Below are 17,425 nucleotides of genomic sequence, written 5' to 3' on the forward strand. Positions count from 1 at the left end.
TGGCTCAGGTTTCTAGTCCAGGGGGGCTGGATGGAGATGATTACCTTAGCCCAGACAGAAAACACAGAGGTCAAGTGTGTTGGAGAGAAGATAGTGGGTTTCCTTTGGGATACATTGGATTCAAGGTACATGGGAGATACTAATGATGCAGTTAGAAAACTGATGTAAACCTTGGAATTATACCTTAAGCGTAAAAAACAATAAAAAAAGGATTTTGCTTAAATAAGAAATTCAACAATCGGTTGCCAGGGGTTGGGGGTAGGGAATAGGGAGAGCTTGGTAAAAGGATACAAATTTTCATCTGTAAGATAAAGAGGTTCTGAGGATCTAATGTAAAACATGATGACTATATTTGATAACACTGTACTGTATAATTAAAATTTGCTAAGAGAGTAGAACTTAAATGTTATCACACAAAAAAAGATAAATATTGAGGTGATAGACATGTTCATTGACAAAATGGGTGGCTGAAAGGGAGGCAGTCCTTTCACTAGGTGTACCTGTGTCAAATCACCATGATATACACTTTAAATATCTCACAGTTTAGGCACTTATACCTCAATAAAGCTGATATTTTAAAAAAAGAAATCTAACAAGATGCCTGAGTAGCTCAGCTAGTTAAGCATCAGACTCTTGATTTAAGCTCAGCTCCTCATCTCATGGTCTTGGGCTTGAGCCCCGAGTCTAGTCTGCTTGAGATTCTCTTTCTCCCTCTCCATCTACCCCTCCTCCTACTCAAACAGCTCACTCACTAAATGAGTAAATAACTAAACAAATAAAATCTTTTAAAGAAAGAGAGAGAGAGAAGTCCAACAAAGAGACAAGTTTGAATTTACTTTCAGAATTACAAATGAAAATTGTAATCATCTATTTCTGGATTTGCAAAGAACACTCACAGGTATTTGTCACACTCAAAAACAGAAATGTAATTTAAATATTATCCCAGACAAAAAAGTAATTTGTGAAGATAACCAGTTAGAATGATAGACTTTTCCGGAGTCTATAATCGAAAAGTTTTGTTCAAGTGGCAGAGCAATGATCTCTAAAGTCCCGAAATAATATTTGCAAGGTCATCGTTTTGATGAGGATGTCGTCTTTTGTGCAGCTACAGGGGAAGACAAAATAGCTTCTCCTTACTTTGCTGGGATTTCTTTCACTGATTTTTAGAAATGTTCACTATTTCAAAGCTAAACACTGGAATTCCAGTTGCTAGTGACAAGATCAATGGAGGTGGGCCCAAAGACTCAAAATTTATGTATGGGACTGAATAGGGTCAAGTAAGATTTTTATTAACAACTGAGTTTATGAAGCCTGTAAGTTCTTGCACTTATAGAAGACAGCTGGGCCCAGAGGTCTGTGAGTGATTCATGGGTGATGGTCAATATCAATGGGACTACGCGAGTTCCTCTCAGGAAGACAGTGAAAACTGGGGGAAGAAGAAGCCCCAGGACAGGCCCCTTTGGGCTCCAGAGTCTCTGCTTTGCAGGTGGCCCTGCATGTCACCATCGCCAAAGGCCACGGTGAAGACTGAACTGATGGCTTCTGGCCCAAGTCCAGTGGGCTTTCCTCTGCACTGGAGTTTAATTGAAGTACCTGGTGATGCAGCCAAATGTCATTGTAATTTTCATCACTAATTTTTTAAATTTTATTTTTATTTATGAGAGAGAGAGAGAGAGAGAGAGACCAGGCACGGGGAGCAGCAGAGGGAGACAGGCAAGCAGACTGCACTGAGCACAGAGCCCGACTCTGGGCTCAATCTCAAGACCCTAAGATCATAACCTGAGCCAAAATCAAGAGTCAGAGGCTGACTGAGCCACCCAGGTGCCCCATACATACATCATTTTGATGATGATGTTTTGACTTCAGGTGGGGTTGGCACATGGTCCCAATCCCTTCACTTTCTTCTCTGACATTTCTTTTGAATGTTTTCTGTGTGCCATCTGTGCACCGAGCCAAGATGGCTCTCAGCAGTTCTGAGAAATGTGTATATTCCTCATTCCTATTTTATAAAGGAGGAAATTGAAGCTTAGTGGAGTAGAGTATCCTGCCCAGGGATACCGGTTCCCATCTGCTGGAGCCAGGATTCAATCCACATAGCCTGGATCTGACTCCAGAGTCCGTGCTTCATGGTCTGGCCACATACTTTCCTCTTGTGTCTCCAGCACTGTTGTCTGTGGCCTCAGTGTGAGGCCAAGTGACATGAATTCCTCAGCACAATGCAGGGTCTGTATGGATGGCTGCCTTTTCTCCTCTTTTATAACCTGTGGAGGGAGGAGAACTAGTCTTTGTCCATTCCTTCCCTCCTCACTGTCCTCTGGTGAATGACTGAGGATTTGATGGCTTCAGTTTAAGGATGGGGAAGAGCTTAGAGTAAAATCACTGGGGTCTTTTTTCATGAAGATACAGGTGTGCCTTGCTTATTAAAGTCAGTTAAAATCTGACCTTGACAAAACAAATGCTGTTAAGAGTAACTATGGACGTGGAACAGTATTATTGTTCTTCAAAGCATTTTATCACTAGGTGCTTTTGAATGTAACTTCAACAGACATGGATTGAGCGCCTTAACTGTGGGAGGCAGGGTGCTAGGTACTAGGTGGGGCAGAGGCAAGTAGGAACCCACCTCTGACTTCAAGGACCTTATGGCCTAGAGTTGAAGACAGACTTCAGATGTCAGTGATAGGCCACAGCTGAACAAAAATGATAAACACCGAGTTGTAATTAGAATATGAAGGCTGGCCAGGAGGAAAGGAGGAATCACTGGAGAAAAGACGGGCAGAACGAGTAGGAATTGGAGAGGGAAGAAGGACAAGAGGGCAGGTGATATGGGCAGGGGTGCGTTACAGGAAAATGTTTGGGACTATGAGAGCTCCAGGTTGTCCAGCACAGCCAAACCCTGGGGGCTCATACCACACAACTGAAAAACTCCTTGCCAGAAGCCAGTTGAGTGAATGCCAACTCCTGAAGGATCAGTTCACTGAGATCAATTTGCTAAGTTCATCAGATGATCAACTTACTGAACATCATTTTAAATACTCATTTTGAGTCTACTCAATGATTATAAATATATTCTCTTCGAACACAGCTAATGAATATGTTCTTTGTAGCAGCATTTTAAGTATTTCTTTTCAATTCTTAAAAGTAAGGATGTAGTCTTATGGCTATATTTTTATAAATATACTCAGGAGTATATTATACTGAGTATATGAGTATATATACTCATTTTCCTGAGTATATACAATGTATATGCTTCTATTGTGAACATAAGAACTGCAACAATTCATATGGGCAATTTGCACTTTATACTATCAGCCTCTTGAGTTTTTACAGTCAAATTCTATGATGTCAATATATTGGTATTTTTATTTTATTTTAGTTTTCTTCATTTTTTAAAAAATTAAAAACAGTTTCCAGCTTATTTTGAAATTTTAAAAAAATACATGGTATATTTTTGGTATATTTTTATATTGGTATATTTTTATTATTCTCTATTTTTTAGTGGTATATTTTTAAATCTCTCCAAGTTCACTGAAATTCAGCAACCATACCAACTCTCTGAACTCATAAAAAAAGGAAAGAAACTCATTTCTATAGGTTTTACAATTCATAACAGTTTTCATTGGATGGGAGAAATTTATATTTTGCAAATTTCATGGATGATTTAATGGACTGGGTTTCACTACCTGGAACTACCCTTATCCCCATCTGTCTTCCATCTCATCTGGATTGTTAAGGCAAGAGGAAGAGAGTCCAGAGGTTGGGAGAGGAGGAAGGGGGCAAACAAAAAAGAAAGGAGGTGTGTCAGGGCCCCAAATGCTGATCCTGACTCCTAACACCTCTTTAGACCACATCAAGGTATTCAGTACAGATTCTGTAAACATATTTTAGTAAGCAAATGCATTTGGCAAGTGGATCATCAGGTTGAACTTCTTTTTTGGTGGAATTGTCCTAGTGGCCACGTCCAGAGCTCAGGGGTCAGGGTGTCTGTCAAGGTAGACTGACAGTCTTTGGAAGAATAGCTTTAGCAGAACTGAATTTTAGAAAGATAAGACCAAATGAGTCATTACTCAATGAAGAAGTTAGGCCCACCCCTATGGTATGAAGAGTCATTAGAAACTTGTCTCTTCCTGTAAAATGTGGGACAGAAGCATCTTTGAGGGAAATTTTGAAGGCCCTCAAAAGATTCACGCATCGTATGAATTGTGAACACATGGGGCATAGAGAATCGCCTGGTTATAACAGGTATCAGAATAAACAATGAAATTCAGTATTTCTTTGGGAGTTAACTTTGAATATTCCTTTAAGGACAAGGACTCTTTCTAATGTAAATTTAAGATAGATTGTTTTTCCCAAAGGGAACAGGAGTGGCAGTGAAAAGGGGTCTTCGTGATTTTGCTTTAAAGAAGTCTTTATGTGGATGGAACTGGAGGGTATTATGCTGAGTGAAATAAGTCAATCAGAGAAGGACAAACATTATATGGTCTCATTCATTTGGGGAATATAAAAAATAGTGAAAGGGAATAAAGGGGAAAAGAGAAAAAATGAGTGGGAAATATCAGAAAGGGAGACAGAACATGAGAGACTCGTAACTCTGGGAAACGAACTACGGGGGTGGAAGGGGAGGTGGGCGGGGGGTGGGGGTGACTGGGTGACGGGCACTGAGGGGGGCACTTGATGGGATGAGCACTGGGTGTTATTCTATATGTTGGCAAATTGAACACCAATAAAAAATAAATTTATATATAAAAAAGATTCTATAAAATAAAAAATTAAAAAATTAAAAAAATAAAGAAGTCTTTAAATTTTGTGATCAAATATGAAAGTACAATTTGTCATAAATATTTTTCTTTCTCTTTATACAGCTGCATGTATAACACACATACATATATACGTATCTCTCCATAAACCATTCTCTTAAAACTGCAAATTGCATGAATGTCTATTGCCTCTGTCGACAGTTGTCATGAGGAACTCTCAGTACTCTAAAGATTTGACTCCTTTTCTCCATCTCATCATTTTCTTGCCTTTGTTATTATTTTGTCTCCAATTTGTTCCCTCTTCTCCACCTCCTCTGCCATTTTCTGGGTTTGGACCATCTCTGCGGCTCACCTGGACAATTGCAATAGTCTTCTTCCTCAACCGTCCAGTTTCTTCTCTTTGTTTACTGTGGTCTATCAGGTACACATCTGCCACAATGATTGATTGATTGATTGATTGATTGATTGATTTCACAATGATCTTTTTAAAGTGCAATCATGAGTCCTTTCTTAGCTTAAAAGCAAACAAAGGGATGCCTGGGTGGCTCAGTGGTTGAGCATCTGCTTTTGGCTCAGGTCCTGATTCCAGGATCCTGGGATCAAGTCCCCCTTGGGCTCCCCACAGGGAGCCTGCTTCTCCATCTGCCTGTGTCTCTGCCCCTCTCTCTGTGTATCTCTCATGAATAAACAAAATCTTAAAAACACAAAGGGAAAACAAAATCCAAAATGAAAAACAGTGGTTCTTTATTCCCTAAAGGGTAGCATCTATACATTCCTAAACCTGCCTCTTGTGTCCCATTCAGACACATCTATAATCTGTCCCTTCTTAGCAACCACCTCCCCATCTCTCCTCTGAGCCAAGGCTGACACCCCCTGCCTTGTGTTGGAACATTTATGTGCATGTGCTTCCTTCTACTCCAGGCCATGATTTCCTTGAAGATGTGGACCGTACCCATAGTATTTATCCTCATGCTTTATGACAACTAGGAATCAATGACTGCTGATTAAACTGAGTTCTTTTGGCAGAAAAATGTGGGGGAATCATCAGGTCAAGCACCTCAGAGCTCCAAATGGGATCCTTCACAGAAATGAGAAAATGGCAGCTCGGCCCTTGTCTAGGTTATGGAAAGTCTCTGATCCAACTCTGTTCCAAATGACCTTGGTCGCTGCTCTATTGGCTACTGTTCTTGGTGAGTAATAATAGAGAGATAAGTTCAGATCAGCAACAAACTTTCAAGATCATCCACCCATTTGCTTTTAAGATGAACAGATGATTAAGCTTTTGGTAAAAAGCCACCTTCAGCAACAAGAGGTTTATTTCACCAGGAGTTTGGAATTTGGCATTTAAGCGGATTTGGAATTATTTGGGATGTAGAGAGAATTTGTTTTATCCACAAAAGGGATAGTTTTCTAGACTAGAATGCCCCCTAGCATTTCTCCTCCAGGAGTTTCCAAAACAATTTGTCTCCCAACCATGACTTAAAACAAGTGTGTGGGATCTATCAGCCCAACTGAACAATTTTCACTGCCTCTAGGTCTATCCAGAATAGAGAGGAGAAATAAGTAAAGACTTCTCCTAGGTCTCCTGTAAGGTAATTTAATCCCCTATTTAATTTTTGCAAGGAAAGCTGAATTAAAATCTTTATGTTTCCAGGACTCCATGTATCTTCCTTTGCATCATTCAACATCCAACATATACAAAAAGATGCAGATTAAAAATGTGGTTTTTATCCATCTCCCAGCCACCTAGTTTCCCTTTCCCAAGACAACCAATCTTACATAATGTTATTATTGATTAAATAATGTTTCTACTGAGGAAAATTGTAGGAACTACTGGCTTTGTCCAGCTATCTCTGGGTCAGCAGATAGAAGGAATCTGATGGGTAGATAAAATCATGTCTGCCATCCTTTGGATAAATTATCTCATTTACAGTAGAAAGGGAATGAAACATTTCTGCCTTTCATCATTATCATTTGTCAGCAAATGGACATTAGTGATCACTCACTGGATTCGTCGAACAATGGGGACAATAGGAGTTGTTATTTTTCTTAATTAGAGGAGAAAAGCATGGCCCTTGATCTGAAAATCATACTACTGAAACATTAAGATGTGTGTTTCAAGCCATAACTGATGGCTCTCTTTGTCCTTTTTACTCTCCAGGAGATTGTGGCCCTCCACCAAATTTACTCTTTGCTTTTCCAATGACAACTGTGGTAAATCAGACACACTTCAACCCTGGAGCTACCGTAAAATACACCTGCCGTCCCGGCTACGGTAGGGTTAGTTATAAAAGTTCGACTCTTACCTGTCTGGATGACACATGGAACTACTCTGAATTCTGTACCAGTAAGTATGAACATTTATTTTTCTTACCTATACTTTTCCTTTCTTTGCAAAGTTGTCTCAGGAATTAAGAGAATGACCAGATGAGAATCTTTGATCACTAAGAAACCATCGTTGTTAAGTCACTGATCTCAAAGTACATACATGTGCTGCTTTTTGGAAAAGCATAAACTAAAAACCAAATAAAGCAGAAATTATGAATTACCTAGTTGCAGTGAAAAAGAAGCTTATCCTTTACAGTGTAACTCACTAAACACTTCCTTCTGAGATGAACTACAAATTGAATTTTAATATTTTGAGACCCAGATTCATTCTCTCCAAAGTTACAAAAAGTTATGTAGCTAGAGAGAGGCAGTGTGGTTTCCAAAGAAACTTCACCCAAAATATCTGCTATGTTTGAGAGAAGATTCTGTGATTCACTTACAGCTGAGAATAAATTCTGTAATATCCTCCCAACAGTGAGGGTATTTACACTTTGTGTTGTCCCTTTTGTGACCAAGGACATGCATGCCTCAATATGAAGTACGTACCACAGATCCGGAATGGAGCGTAGCTCCCTGAACAGTGACCTACTGTCCTGGACCACAGACTCCATTACCACAGAGTTTTAACTGTTTTTCACTGTTGGTGAAATGTACCAGAAAAACATGAGATCAAATTTTGTAATCATTTATCCTCCAAAGTAAAAATTCAGTGAGTCGGGATCAGACATAAATTTGGATCTCAACCTCCAGATCTTTCTGGAAGCCTCTGTCGAAGATAATCACTCGGTCTTCTTTTCTAATGCCTTATCTGTGAGTACTCGGAATCACTAATTATCATTTTAATTTTTCTGTCAGAGAGACGATGCAAAAACCCAGGAGAATTACAAAATGGGCAAGTGATAGCTAAGCCAGATCACTTGTTTGGATCACACTTGGAATTCGTTTGTTCAGAAGGGTGAGTGTGAAGCCGTCTAGATACAATGCTTTTAAATTAATTTTTCATAAATAGCTCATATTTTTCAAAAGTAAAAATGATGTAAAACCATATACACTGAGAATTCTCACTTCTACCCTCTTGCCATCCACCCCATTCTTTCATGTCCTTATACAGGGATCCACTTTTATTGGTTTCTTATGTATCTTTCTGGTGTTTGCTTTTACAAATTCAAGCTAAAAATTAGTACGTTTTTATTTTACACCTCTCCAATGACAAGTGTAGTTTTGATTCTTGCTTTATTTTTGACTCATCAATATGCATAGGACATCGTATCGCATTTGTGCATAGAAATACCTCACTGATTCGCCTTTACAGCTTCACAGAATGTTATCCTGTGATGTGTCGCGGATTAACAATCTGATGGATCCACAGATGTTTCCAATGTTTTGCTATTCTGATCGGTGCTCTGATGCATCATTTTGTACATATATAATTTTGCACAGATGTAGTTATATCAGTAGGGTAAATTTCTAGAGTGTGTTTTCTGGGTCAATGAGTACACATATTTGAAAATTTGAAAGATTTTTGCCAAATTGCTCTCCTTAGAGGTTACAATGTTTTACAGAGTATGTAAACATCTGTGTCTTCATAAACTTTCCAACTGTGTTGTCAATCTTTTGAAAATGTGAAATTTTCAAAAATTTTCCAATTTAAGAGGTAAAAATGAAATCTTATGGTATACTGTCAAGGTATAGTTCTCTTATTATGAGTGAGGTTGAGCATATTTTTTTGTGTGTTCAAGAGATATTTGTATTAGTTTTTGAACTATTTGGCATATCCTTTGCCTATTTTTTCAATTAATTTCATGAAATTTTTATTAATTTCTAGGATAGATACATACATACATGAACATATATATATGCATATTAGGGTTTAGGACTTGTTTCTGGTAGGAGTTGAGTATATTATTTTTCTTTTGACTTGGCTATTGATACATTTTTTCTTTTCAGGGAAAAATTGTTTTATGCTTCGAATTTATAAAATTCTCTTTTTAAAATGGCTTCTGGATTTTATCTCTTTATTTATTTATTTATTTATTTTTAATATTTTGTTTATTTATTCATGAGAGACACACACACAGAGAGGTAAAGACACAGGCAGAGGGAGAAGCAGGCTCCATGCAGGGAGCCCAATGTGGGACTCCATCCTAGGATTCCAGGATCATGCCTTGAACCAAAGGCAGACGCTCAACTGCTGAGCCACCCAGGCATCCCTTAGGTCTTCATGTAAAAGCCCTTCTCCAGCACAGGATTTTAAACTATTTGCCTAGAATTCTTCTGCTATTTTTATGTTTTCATATTTTTTTAATGTTTAAAGCTTTGATCCATTTGGAGTCAATATATAATTTACAGTGTAAGGTAAATATCCTAGGCTATATTTTTCCATATGACTTTCACATTATCTCGAAAGTCCATCTTCAGTTCACTGATTTGAGGAAGCTTTTTAATATTATACTAAATTCTCAAATGTATCTTGTATGTATCTGCATATGTTCTATTCAATGCCATTATTTTGTCTACATACTCATATACACATTTCAGGCTTTATAATATGTTTTAATACCCAATTTGAGTACTCCACCTTATTGCTTTTTAAAAAATTTCCTGACAGTACTTGTTTATTTTTCTATATATTAAAGAAGTTAGGCATATTTTAAAATCAGTGCTGGATTAGTGTTTAACTTAATTTTTGAAGAATAGATTTTTGTTTGTTTGTTTGTTTGTTTGTTTGTTTTTACGTTGAATCTCCCTGGACAAGAATAGGCTAGTATAAGGAAGGGAAAACTTTTCCTCTATGGTCTTAGGGTCTCTGACTGGGCTTGAGAATTAAATTGACATAAAGCAGATTAGCAGAAGAAAAGCACACAAATTTTATTTTTGATGTACATGGGAACCTTCATGAAAACTAAGACCCAAAAAGTGGTTAGGCCACAGTCTTTATATAGTAGATTGAACCAAAAGTAGCAATTGTGGAAAAGGAACAAAAATCCATGGGAGGGCTACAGGAAGATAAGAGTTATTTTGACGAGGTCTATTTGTACAGATTTCTCTTGGCTTCACCTCCCCATCTCTGGTGATAAGATTATTCTTTTCCTCCTGTATAGGGAGAGCATCTTTCACATGAGAGTTTTATCTCCTGAATTCAGGAAGAAAAGGGGAAGTCCGGGTGCCCTTCCTTTGTGTATTTTATGTGGTTTTCACTCAAAATGATCTTTAGTAATTTTAGTTTTTTTGACACAGGCCATTGAGTTCAATACTTTGTTGCTATGTACTGCTATTTTCAAATGTAGATTAAGTATTATTTTATTTCTCTAAGGCTTACTTGAAATACATTTTAAAATACCTGTTTTGTTCTGTTTTGTGTTCCTTCTTCAGGTTCTCCAACTAAGTATATGCTGATTGTCCTTTGCTTGTCATCTGCGTTTAACATTTTCCTCTAATGTTGTTTCCTTTTGTTTGGTTTTCTCACATGAATCCTTATTTATCTCTTACTGTGTATGGCTCCCCAGATGGAAAGTGAGACGATTCAGAAGGGAAGTGCTGTTGGAATGCTGAAGTGTTCCTACTGGAATAACCGGAAACCATACCTTTCCCTTGGTTTCCTGGGTAGTTTAGAAAACTTAGATTTTTAAGAAATTTCAAGATAAAAAAATGCTTGATTCTCACTGTCTTGTATCTTATTAAAAGGTTCATTTTTCTTTAAGTTATTACTAAATAAATCCCAGGGGCTCTAGTTTGCTGAAGATAGTATTCAATCATAGTGTACATTTATTCCTTGATGATTATCATTTTAAAACATACGGACAAAGCTCTTTCTGTTACCATGATACACAGAGGGCAGTAAGACAAACTGAAGAAGGCTTAGAATTTGCCAAGAGCCATAAAAATGGGGATCGTGAATGGGGGAGTTAAGGGTATATTGGAGAAGGTGAGATCTGGAAGTCAGAGGGAGGCTGCATGTCAGAGGGCCTGAGGGTTTGGGGCTGGTAACCTGGCTGGTACTGTCATTTAGACAAAATTGTGGAACACATTCAAATGAGTCTTTTACCCGACATTGTGCTGGTTGAGCTCTGGATGAACTCCATGCATAATATATAGCTGCTCCCCAATAACAGATTCCAGAATATAAGAGGGAATGAACACACACACACAGCTCATTGCAATGATGAAGTTTTAGTTGTATGGAAGGCTCAATGGCAAATGTTCTCTGGAAAACATTCTTTCTTCCTTTTTACTATTGAATAACCTGTTCATTTGTTCAGACCCTTTTATTCAACTTAATTTAGGATAAGAAAAATTTCATTAAAATCTTCAATACTATCTCATTCAGATATATTTTAATTGGCCCAGCTACTAGTTATTGTGAGATCCAAGATAAAGGAGTTGATTGGAGTGATCCTCTCCCACTATGTATAAGTAAGTAAAGACTTTTTCTGACTTAACTGTAAACCTAAGCCATGTTAGAAAATAAAACTCTAGTGCATCTTTGTTGCTTCTTGTACCCTCTGTTAGAATTTTTAGGGGATTCCCAGGTGGCTCAGTATGCTCAGTGGTTTAGCACCTGCCTTTGGCCCAGGGCGTGATCCTGGAGTCTTGGGATTGAGTCCCCATCAGCCTTCCTGCATGGAGCCTGCTTCTCCCTCTGCCTCCATCTCTCTCTCTGTCTCTCTCTCTCTGTCTCTTTCTCTCTCTCTCTCTTATGAATAAATAAATAAAAATTTTAAAACAAAAAGAATTTTCATCATGAATGCTAGATGCCACGATAGATACTAGGTGCCCTGATTATTTCTTCTTCACTCACCCTCAGTTGCTAAATGTGAGCCACCTCCCAACATTGACAATGGGAAGCACAGTGGTGGAGATGAAGATTTCTACACATATGGCTCGTCTGTCACCTACAGATGTGACCCCAACTTCTCAATGTTAGGCAAAGCCTCCATTTCTTGCATGGTGGAAAATAAAACAATAGGTGTCTGGAGCCCAGGTCCTCCTATTTGTAAAAGTAAGTCAGAGTGATGAATTTTGGTTTGAACTGTTTGTTTAAAAGAAAAAGGTAGGTAAATTTGTTGGGAGAAAGGGAATGATTCCAAGATGAATTATTGCTGCAACACAGTCATTTATTTGCTCAACCAATATTTGTGTATGATGTACTGGTGTGCAGTAACAAACAGCACCAATATCTCATGGCTTTGCAAAGTACAAGTTGATTTTCATTCATATGGAGTCTGCTGCTCATCCAGGGCCAGCTGTAGTCTACAAGTTAATTTAGTGAGAAGCTTAGCAATCCAGGTTACTTTGATCTTGTGGTTTTTCCACATCAAAACGTGCTTTCAAAATCTGTTCAGTAGGTGAAGAGAGAAAAGTAAATTATGCCCTGGCTCCCTAAAAGAGCTTTGGTCTGAAGTGAACACCTATCACTTTACAGCCTTTTGTTCCAAACTAATAATGTGTAGACCCTACCTTGAGGAAACTGAGGAATATTGCCTTTTGTCTCTTCAGGGAGAGTAAGTGGGAATATTGGTTAGTGGTTATAATGTCCATCTCAAGTGCTTATAGAACAAGGCCAATGGTAATTAAATTAGAAACTCTATTGTGTATTGTTAGTTGGCTAATATGAGGCATCTTCCTTTGCTCCTAAGTGCCTATGGGATATCCCTTACAATTCTGATTCACCATAGAACACGATCAAATCAGGGGATGAAAAAACATGATACTGCAAACGATTCAAAATGCCAGGAATCCAGACAGCAAGAGGTGGAAATGGCAGAGACTGAAATAGCAGGTTACGAAGGGCCTCATGTGTCACTCTGAGGAGTTCGGAGCAAAGGTGAACATTGAAAGGCTTTAACCAGGGAAGTAAATGTGTTGCGTTTCAGAAAGACAAGTCTGACTACAGAATGGACAACGATTCAAAGTGGGACAAAATTCAACACATAGACACTAGTTGCAACCATCTAGCCAAGTAGCGGAGGTAGCTTCAATCCTAGCCATGACGAATCAGGGTGGCAGGACTGATATGGTAGCTGGTGGGCAGTTGGTTCTTTGTGAGAGCACCGATTGCTGATGCCTGGCTGCCTCCTCCTCATGACCACCATATCATTACCATGGGCCACTGTCCCATACCAAAATCATGCAGAAAAGTAGGCCACCGTAAGCGGAGGATTTGAGGACTTTGAGGGATGTGTTTCTTCTAGGTTATATAGGGCAAGTTTTCCTTGAGTAAGCTGGAGTTATTCACAATCGTATCATAACAGAACCAATATGAGGGGGCCTCATTTTACCGCGGCTTTTAAAAGCTGCAATTATGTTTGCTTTAAAATTTTTTCCTTGTGGATACCTGGATGGCTCAGCAGTTGAGCGTCAGCCTTTGGCTCAGGTTGTGATCCTGGGATCCTGGGATTGAGTTCCCATCGGGGTCCCCACAAGGAGCCTCCTTTTCCCTCTGCCTGTGTCTCAGGCTCTCTGTGTCTTTCATGAATAAATAAAGAAAATCTTAAAAAAAAAAGTTTTCCTTGTATCTACCTGACATATACTGTTTGAGGCTTTTGTGTTATAGTTGAAACTGGATTAGCAATAGCAAGTACCATTCTTATTGCCCTTTCTCTTTGACAACCCACTTCTCTTTTCTTGTGATTCTTTAGAAATCATCTGTTCTAGGCCAGAGGTTAGAAATGGAAAAATAATCTCTGGACTTAGACCCACCTATAATTACCAAAACAACATGGTATTTGAGTGCAATGAAGGTTATATTCTCAAGGGAAGCAAGTTAATCTATTGTGGAGAAGATGGTGAATGGAATCCTCCTCCTCCCACTTGTGAGCTCAGTAAGTATGGACCATGAAGGAATTTCAATGTTTGGCATCTAAATGACCCAGAAATGTTGGTGGGGGCATACTTGCATGCCTAAATTCACATGAACCACAGTAGAAATTTAAATTTAGAACAGTAATTGGGTCTATTTTTTCTAGTTGTTGGAAAAAAGAAAGGTTACGGTACACTGGGCAAGGACTTACATAATATCACAAAAGGCTCCCGTATACAGTTGTACAGATTGTGAACACTCCAACCCTAAAGGGAGACATCAGCATTGTAGACATTGTGGATTAGTGTATTTATTTCAATAATTTTCTTGCAGTTAGTAGGAAACTGTTTTGTTCTATCAAAATCATTACATTATGATAAGTGACTTGAAAGATAAATAGCAAAGTGACTGTGGGGGAGATGCCTTTTTCTAACTTCCACAAAAATATTATATGGACTAGCTATGATTCTGACACTCTGCAACTATAAACCATGTGGATCATTAAAAACTATGTTAATAGTGATAATGATAACTTGGTGCTAGTTTGTTTTTTGATGTGGCTGCTGCATCAGCCATGGCAAGAGGGTTGCTGCACAATGAACACATAGCATCCTTTGATAGGACGGGCTTGGTGATGATCACTGTTGCATTCTCAGTAACGTCTTTTCCCTTTGTTTTTCCTTTACGAACAGATAGTTGTCCTGAGTTACCAAACATCCCAAATGCCTACTGGGAAAGACAAAACTCGTTCTTGTCAAAAAAACAGCAAATGTTTAGTATTGGAACGACATTGAGCTACAGGTGCCATTTTGGCTATGAACCTGCTTCAGATGGTCCTACAACTCTGACCTGTCAGAAAAATTTGACTTGGACCCCACACATAGAATGTAAGGGTGAGTCTCTGTTTCTTCAATCTTTTTGTATATCAAGTGCCCAGCATAGACTTTTTTTTTCTTAAAATGAATGCAATTTTATCTTTTGAGATAAATTCAGCATTATTATAATTCAACAGAAGAGCGAAGTATTATTGTCAGAAAGGATCATGAAAGTCTTGGAGGGGCTGAGAAACGATAACCTTTTTCCTTATCCCATTTCAAAATCAAATGAGACATGGATACACAGAAGGAACACAGAAGCGAACCATTATGCAGACTGAGTATTAGCTTCATCACTGGTGAAAGTAGCATGGAGAATACTGCTCAAGAATGACCAGAGCCAGACCTCCATCATCACCCTTTACTCCCCAGTGTAGACTTTGGGGTGCTTAATAGAAAGAAAGTGTGTGAAACAGCCATGAATTCAATCAGCTGCAAAGTGACTTGTGTCTCATGTCTTTGAGCTATGGGACTGCGGGCTGCAGGAGCTGGGTCTTGTGACCTGCCTCTAGAAGACAGACCCTGACCCCTGACCCCTGATCCCTGACCCAGTACTCCTGCCTCAGAAGGATAAAAAGGAGACTTTCTTCAATCTCAAGATGTCTTTTCTCTTTTTGAGAGAATGTGTGAGGGGCTGAAAGACAGGCAGATGCAATTTTATGGGCTTCAGTGGAATTGATGACAGAGGGAGAAAATGTTTCCTTCCACACATCAGAATCTTGCCATTTTAGAGGTGAAGACACAGAGGCCCAGGATATAGAGAACTTTAGTCTGCAGATTGGAACTTGAAAAGTGTATAAAATGAACAAGTAATGAAAAACAGTAGTTTAGATCAACCCAATGGAAGACCATTCATTTCACAGTAGGACTCAAGGTTTAATTGCAGTTATTTAGACTCATTTGGGGGCAATAAACCGAAAAGTTTTATTGAAAAGTTTTAACAAAATTGCTGAATTAAAATATATTTAACAATGATTGAAAAGTTGAAAAGTTTTAACAAAATTACTGAATTAAAATATATTTAACAATGATTGAAAAGTTGAAAAGTTTTAACAAAATTACTGAATTAAAATATATTTAACAATGATTGCCACCACTTAAATAACAAAGTATTAATAAGTGCAAGCCTTTGAGGATTCTCCTTAATGAATACAAAATAGCGACTTGTAATTATACCCTAATTTTTCTATATAAATGAATATTTATTTATACATGTTTAAAAACCTACTTCTTTTTTTCTCCATCGTTTTCTTTTCTTCTTTCTTATTACGGAGGTGTAGTTGACATACAATGTTATATTACTTTCAAGTGTACAACAGAATTCAACAATTCTGTGCATTACTTAGCGCTCATCACAAGAAGTAAAGTCACTATCTGCCACCATTTGTTATTACAATATTACCGACTATATTCTCTATATTCTTCTGTACCTTTCATCTCCATGACTTGTTTACTTTATTTTTTTTTTTTAAAGATTTTATTTATTTATGATAGTCACACACAGAGAGAGAGAGAGGCAGAGACATAGGCAGAGGGAGAAGCAGGCTCCATGCACCGGGAGCCTGACGTGGGATTCGATCCCGCGTCTCCAGGATCGCGCCCTGGGCCAAAGGCAGGCGCCAAACCGCTGCGCCACCCAGGGATCCCACTTGTTTACTTTATAACTAAAAGTTTGTACCTCTTAATTGCCATCACTTTTTTTTTTTTTTTTTTTTGCCATCACCTTTTTCACCCATCCTCCAGTCTCCTTTCTGGCAATCACCAGTTGTTCTCTGCATTTAAAAGCCTGTGTTTGTTTGTTTTTTAGATTTTACATATAAGTGAAATCATATGGTATTTGTCATTCTCTGATTTGTCGGTTCTTTGTCATGGGCCTTCTAGGCCCATCCATGTGTCACAAATGGCAAGATTTTATTTTATTTTTTTCCTGAGTAATATTCAATTATCTACATCTTCTTGATCTGTTATCAATGGACATTTGGGTTGCCGCATATCTTGGTTGCACCGATTTACATTCCAACTGGGAGTGCACAAGGATTCCCCTTCCACTGCATCCTCACCAAATACATGCTATTTCTTATCTTTTTGATACTAGCCATTCTGACAGATGTGAGGTGATATCTCATGGTGGTTTTGATTTGCATTTCTCTGATGGTGAGTGATGCTGAGCGTCTTTTCATGTGTCTGTTGGCTATCTGTATGTCTTCTTTAGAAAAATGTCTATTCAGGTTCTCTGCCCATTCTTTAGTCAGATTACTTGATTTTTCAGTGTTGAGTTTGATAAGTTCTTTGCATATTTTGGATATTTACCCCTTATAGAATATATTGTCTACAGATATCTTCCCCCATTCAGTAGGTTGCCTTTTTGTTTTGTTAATGGTTTTCTACACTGTGCAAAAGTGTTTCACTTTGGTGTAATCCCAATAGTTTATTTTTGGTTTTGCTTCCCTTGCCTGAGGAGACAGATCCATAAAGATGTTGCTGATGCTAGTGTCCAAGAGATTAATGCCTATGTTTTCTTTTAGGAGTTTTATGGTTTCAGGTCTCACATTTAGGTTTTTAGTCCATTCTGGGTTTACTTTTGTGTATGGTGTAAGGGAGTGGTCCAATTTCATTCTTTTGCACGTATCTGTCTAGTTTTCCCAATACCATTTATTGAAAAGACTGTG

The 17,425-nt window shown here is 38.3% G+C and overlaps 1 protein-coding gene across 2 annotated transcripts in view; it reads left to right on the top strand.

Moving 5' to 3' along the window:
* The window catches only part of C4BPA (complement component 4 binding protein alpha), a 29,918-nt gene that overhangs the window by 4,979 nt on the left and 7,514 nt on the right, over positions 1 to 17,425 (top strand). For both annotated transcript variants that reach the window (XM_025429760.3, XM_025429759.3), the window contains exons 2-8: positions 5,781 to 5,944; positions 6,916 to 7,101; positions 7,938 to 8,037; positions 11,410 to 11,495; positions 11,887 to 12,081; positions 13,721 to 13,903; positions 14,574 to 14,774. In XM_025429760.3, coding sequence (XP_025285545.1) covers positions 5,785 to 5,944; positions 6,916 to 7,101; positions 7,938 to 8,037; positions 11,410 to 11,495; positions 11,887 to 12,081; positions 13,721 to 13,903; positions 14,574 to 14,774 — 1,111 coding nt within the window. In that variant the 5' untranslated portion in view covers positions 5,781 to 5,784. The remainder of the gene's footprint in view (positions 1 to 5,780; positions 5,945 to 6,915; positions 7,102 to 7,937; positions 8,038 to 11,409; positions 11,496 to 11,886; positions 12,082 to 13,720; positions 13,904 to 14,573; positions 14,775 to 17,425) is intronic.

The sequence above is a fragment of the Canis lupus genome, chromosome 7, assembly GCF_003254725.2.
Source record: "Canis lupus dingo isolate Sandy chromosome 7, ASM325472v2, whole genome shotgun sequence".
NCBI lineage: Eukaryota > Metazoa > Chordata > Mammalia > Carnivora > Canidae > Canis > Canis lupus.